This window comes from Glandiceps talaboti, chromosome 9, assembly GCF_964340395.1.
Source record: "Glandiceps talaboti chromosome 9, keGlaTala1.1, whole genome shotgun sequence".
Classification (NCBI taxonomy): Eukaryota; Metazoa; Hemichordata; class Enteropneusta; family Spengelidae; genus Glandiceps; species Glandiceps talaboti.
The window spans coordinates 11,852,089-11,857,310 of NC_135557.1; the positions used below are offsets into that span (position 1 = coordinate 11,852,089).

The 5,222-nt window shown below is 37.7% G+C and overlaps 1 protein-coding gene across 1 annotated transcript; it reads right to left on the reverse strand.

Annotated features, from left to right (window-relative positions):
- Positions 1-252: 252 nt before the first annotated feature.
- On the reverse strand, positions 253-4,289 carry LOC144439814 (uncharacterized). The gene is made up of 5 exons (XM_078129047.1): positions 4,157-4,289; positions 3,610-3,774; positions 2,610-2,762; positions 1,253-1,501; positions 253-608 (listed from the first exon to the last, which is right to left on the reverse strand). Exons 1-5 carry the CDS (start codon positions 4,287-4,289, stop codon positions 319-321), a joined length of 990 nt encoding a protein of 329 aa, XP_077985173.1. The 3' UTR covers positions 253-318.
- Between the last annotated feature and the right edge of the window lie 933 nt (positions 4,290-5,222).

The window sequence follows — 5,222 nt, forward strand, 5'->3', positions numbered from 1 at the left end:
CGTAGACAACCAGACAATATGTTCCATATTTTTATTTTTTTTAAACTTGGCTCATGTATGATGGTGCTAGAATACGTAAATATAACTATCATTCCTCTTATACCAAAACAAAGTTGCATTTTATCTTCTTTTTTAATGTATTTTTTTTTATTTACAATGTAATGTAGCTGTACATGTGTCGGTCTTGTAATGATTTTATTCAAAATGCATATATAAGCACTGAGCATGCGCTGTATAGCTCGAAACATCCGTTTATGATTCGTATATTACAATGTCTGTTTTAACAATACATTACTTCCAATTTTTTGTAAAGTTTTATTACCAGTCCACTTCACTCATGTCACAACTTAAATCTCTTCTCCCACAGCTTTCAAGTGCATGACATAACATCTCATACTTGTCGTCTGGATTCTGGATATTTTTTCTCCAGTATTCAAGCATTTTGAATATTTGAATCTGCATATCCATAGGATTATCTGCCTTGATTCTATCCATCACCGGTGAGGGTACTCCAAGGTATGTTCCTAGTGATCTAAACTCTCTCCCAATCTGTGATGACAGATCGAGAAGAACCCGTTCTTCATCTTGGCTGATGCCCTTACCGATTTCTGAAATAAATTATGCAAATAGATTAAGGCTGCACTAGCTGCAACTGGAATGGTTTGTTGTTGTTGATGTTGTTGTTGTTTGTTTGTTTGTTTGTTTGTTTGCTCGTTTACTGGTACAATAACCTACTCTTAATATCGTACATCGTTATCAGCATTTCATCACCCTTTAATATATTTTGTATAGCACGATTAATCAAATCAAATTGATGTTTTGGGTCAGCAACCAAAAAATGACGCCCTCAACGTCCATCAAGATATCAACCTGTCCTCAGCACATTACTTATGGATAATATCAATCAATACTTATAACATGCATGGATATTTCTAATTATTGGTATTTTAACAATTTTCAGTGAATATATTGTGGCTGTCTCATCGGAAAATGATACTCCAGTTACAAATACTGTAATTTTATAGTTTTAACATGGTGACAGGTTAAAAAAAAAAAGTTGTGAAAACGCTAAATATTCAAATATAGGCAATACACTACCTGCAGATATTATTACCATTAAAACTAGTCTTACAGTTGACATATGGATGAGGATTGGATATTTATTTTGGAATTTTAATTTACAAAACAATTTTATCATGGCGTCCAACTTGAAAAATCAATGTATTTGCAAGAACAGCCATTGGTTTCTTACTTCTTGAAGATAAAGTACGTGTTGTGCCACTAGCCACATCCGATGAACTACAATCCTCATCTCGCAGTCTGATAATCTTCTTGGCTAAAAATGGTTTAACTTCTAAATCTTTCATCAAATCTTCACACGTCATGTTGTTAAGGTCAGCTCCAGTGACGCTATTCTGTTTAAATATGTTAATCGTCTGATTACCAATCTTCATGGTTTCCAACCAATCACAAACCTCGTCTACTCCAGCTGTTGAGAGTCCTACATGAATAATTATACTTTTCATGAATAAATTATAATTTCCTTCAATAACAAATATATGTGACAAAGGGTAGAGACTAAACTGACCATGTTGAGTCAAAGATTGTTGTTTATCTAATTTATCTAATTTATCGTATTAACTCCAAAAGTGTTTGTCTCTACTGTATGTTTCAGTGTTGTTTCCCCAACATTTTTCATCTTTCTGTCAAGGAAAATACGAGTGACCTAAGGGGTCTTTATCACTACGAGTCGATGGATGAGTAATGGCAGCCCTTAGGTCAAGAGTATTTTCTGGCTGAATGAAGAAAAATATCGGAGGATAACATAATTATACCAGTGCCAGTAATATCAAAGGAAAATTAGTGACTCAAGTTTTGACTCATATTTCGAACACAGCAGAACCAGTGACGTAGACCCGCGTTGTCGTGACGTAGACGCGCGTTGTCGTGACGTAGAACGACCAAAGTATATATTTGATATCTTTTGTTAAACTTGGCTCGTGTATGGTATAGTAGTAATAGTCTACATTGACGTTGTGTTTGATTTCAACAACAAAAAGGGCTTCAGGTTCTCTCTCGGTCACCACGACTCCTCTCACGGCGGTATAAATGACAGTTCGGGAGTCTGGTCATGGGTAACCGAAACTAGTTGCGCCCGTGTTCTCCTTAGGAAATGACTGCCATGTACACATTCCACTCGTAGTCGTATATTTCTGACGTCACACCGCAACGAACAGACTAGTAGAATATCTAATAAAACTTGTAACCCAACTATGTTTTAACCCTTTTAATGTCCTGGTTTCTTTAACTTTCTAGAATTCCACCCTAAATATAGGGCATCAGACTTTAATGTAAAGGGCTTACGTAGCTTGTATGCATGTACGTGTACGTGTACGGCGTAATAGTATAAAGGCTTATATAGATTTATCGTAAACGTCAAGTCGAAAACAAATATGAAATTAAAGAAAAAAACACAACCCAGTAATTGCTGAGAATCATACAATGCAGGGTGCATGTATCCTCATATTTCGACCGCGAGGGGGCGGGCTTTGATCGAGTGACTGGAAACGGAAGAATGTTGCTTGACTATATATATCGTAAAATCCTACCTTTTGGGTTTGACGTAGGCAAACTAGTCTGGCCTTTCAATGGTATATGAGACTTGATTTCCGCATCAAGTCGATCGATACAGTCGTCAAATTTGTTCTTTTCCCATAATAGATATACTGTTTTGCCTTTCTTTAAATCGCCTACCCAGCCATCTACAACACATGTTAGAGAATATCATAGAATTACTTTGTAATTCGTTTTATAAATGCGTGCATTTTACATTTCAGCATTTACATCTATGCATTGCCGATGATGATGATGATGATGATGATGATGATGATGATGATGATGATGATGATGATGATGATGATGATGATGATGATGATGATGATGATGATGATGATGATGATGGTGGTGGTGGTGGTGGTGGTGATGGTGATAGTGGTTGTTTGTGGTGGTGGTGGTGATGATAATGATGATGATGTTGGATTGTAGAAAGGGACGAGAAGAGCGCCCACAACGGCTGATCTTTCTTATCTGGGAGTGTCGAGTCCTTATCATCCGTCGTGAGTAGAAAGGGATGAGAAGAGCGCCCACAACGGTTGATCTTTCTCATCTGGGAGCGTCGCGTCCTTATCATCCCTCGTGAGTAGAAAGGGATGAGAAGAGCGCCCACAACGGCTGATCTTTCTCATCTGGGAGCGTCGCGTCCTTATCATCCCTCGTGAGTAGAAAGGGATGAGAAGAGCGCCCACAACGGCTGATCTTTCTCATCTGAGAACGTCGCTTCCTTATCATCCCTCGTGAGTAGAAAGGGGTGAGAAGAGCGCCCACAACGGCTGATCTTTCTCATCTGAGAACGTCGCTTCCTTATCATCCCTCGTGAGTAGAAAGGGGTGAGAAGAGCGCCCACAACGGCCGAGATTTCTAGGGAGCGTCCTTATCATCCCTCATTTGTAGAGAGGGATGACAAGGGCGCCCACGACGGCTGAGCCTTGCGAAAACAATTTTTTAGCGAAAGTTTCCATGTTTAAACTATCGTTTAAATAATAGTTTTACCTAGATTGGTATGTTCAACTATGAGCGGTATGATTAGTTTTCCCTCGTTTACAGCATGCTGACCTTCAAGTCTGCAATTTGTCGATGCTTTGTACTTTCCAGAGATACATAAGCACACTACAGATGCTTTGTTTACAGCTGAATTCCTCGTGTTGTAGCTATCCCCTAAAAAAGACATAAACCATGCAAACATGTACTGTGTTAAAGTTATTTGGAAATACGAGATATTACTTTTTTAAGAAAGTGGATAAACCTTTGTAATTAGAATATTGTTATGTTAAAATTGTCTAAATTAGACCATTCATCCATACCATGTAAAATAAAATGTTGAGCCACTAATGAAAAGATACCTACATCCATCCATCCATCCATACGTACGTACGTACGTGCGTACGTAATACATACATACATACATACATACATACATACATACATACATACATACACAAAAAAATAATATGCCTTAATTTATCATCATCATCATCATCATCATCATCATCATCATCATCATCATCATCACAGACGAAGCCTATAAAATGATTCTCACTTGTTGTATCACTATTCTCTATCATCCATACTTTATATCCCTTATCTTGTAACTTCTTCTGCACCAGTTCTACAATAGTCTTATTATCACAGTGGTATGATAACATTATATATCCTGTTCCATGGGTAGCCATCTCTCTCATATGATTGTAACTGTGGCTTCAAAACTAAACTGGAATCACAACAAAGAAAAGTTGTGAAACGAATTAATTAGGTAGGGATTAAATATTGGCTAAATGTATGATATTGTAAGGTCTACTATAACACCGCTGACGCCACCACCACCACCACCACCACGACCACCACCAAGAGTAGCAACAAAAGCAACAACAACAACAACAACAACAACAACAACACTTTACTTGATACACTAATAGATCATAGAATACAGATATACATAGATGTAGATGTGTTTAATCGGTAACACCCTCGTCCAATTGCTGAATAGGATATGATGAGTTTTAGCGTAGATGCAGATGTAGAGAATAATAACAAACAACAACAACAACAACAACAACAACAACAACAACAACAACAAAAACAACGACAGAAGCAGCAGAGTAGGGGCAACAACAATGACTGAAATCAACGCCAACAATATTAACAATAACATACTAGTTATATCTCATTGACGACTCCTGTTAATGACTGTTAATACCGTCTTAATTGATCACTCGTCTTATGGAATGTGTTTTGGTACCACACCTTTGTATTGGTATGGCCTGTAAACAAACATATACCGACACACTGCCATGGCCCCAGTACAAATACTAGTATATCATCTGCCCCTATACAACGCTAACAAGGCCACATCAATGACATTACATTGTGGCATGGTTAGTAACAAAGCTCCATGATGATTTACCTTCGATATTTTTGGTGGAGGAACCAATAACAGTACATAAATATCTTACAATAGTCCCGCTTCTAAATGTCGCGTAGAATTCGTTGATTTGGGGTGTCAAAGTTCATTACCCATGCGTAAAATTCACTAATACATGTCGGCGTTGACTATGCGTATACGTAGTCATGGGAACCCCTGACGTCACACAGGTGAGCTTGTAATG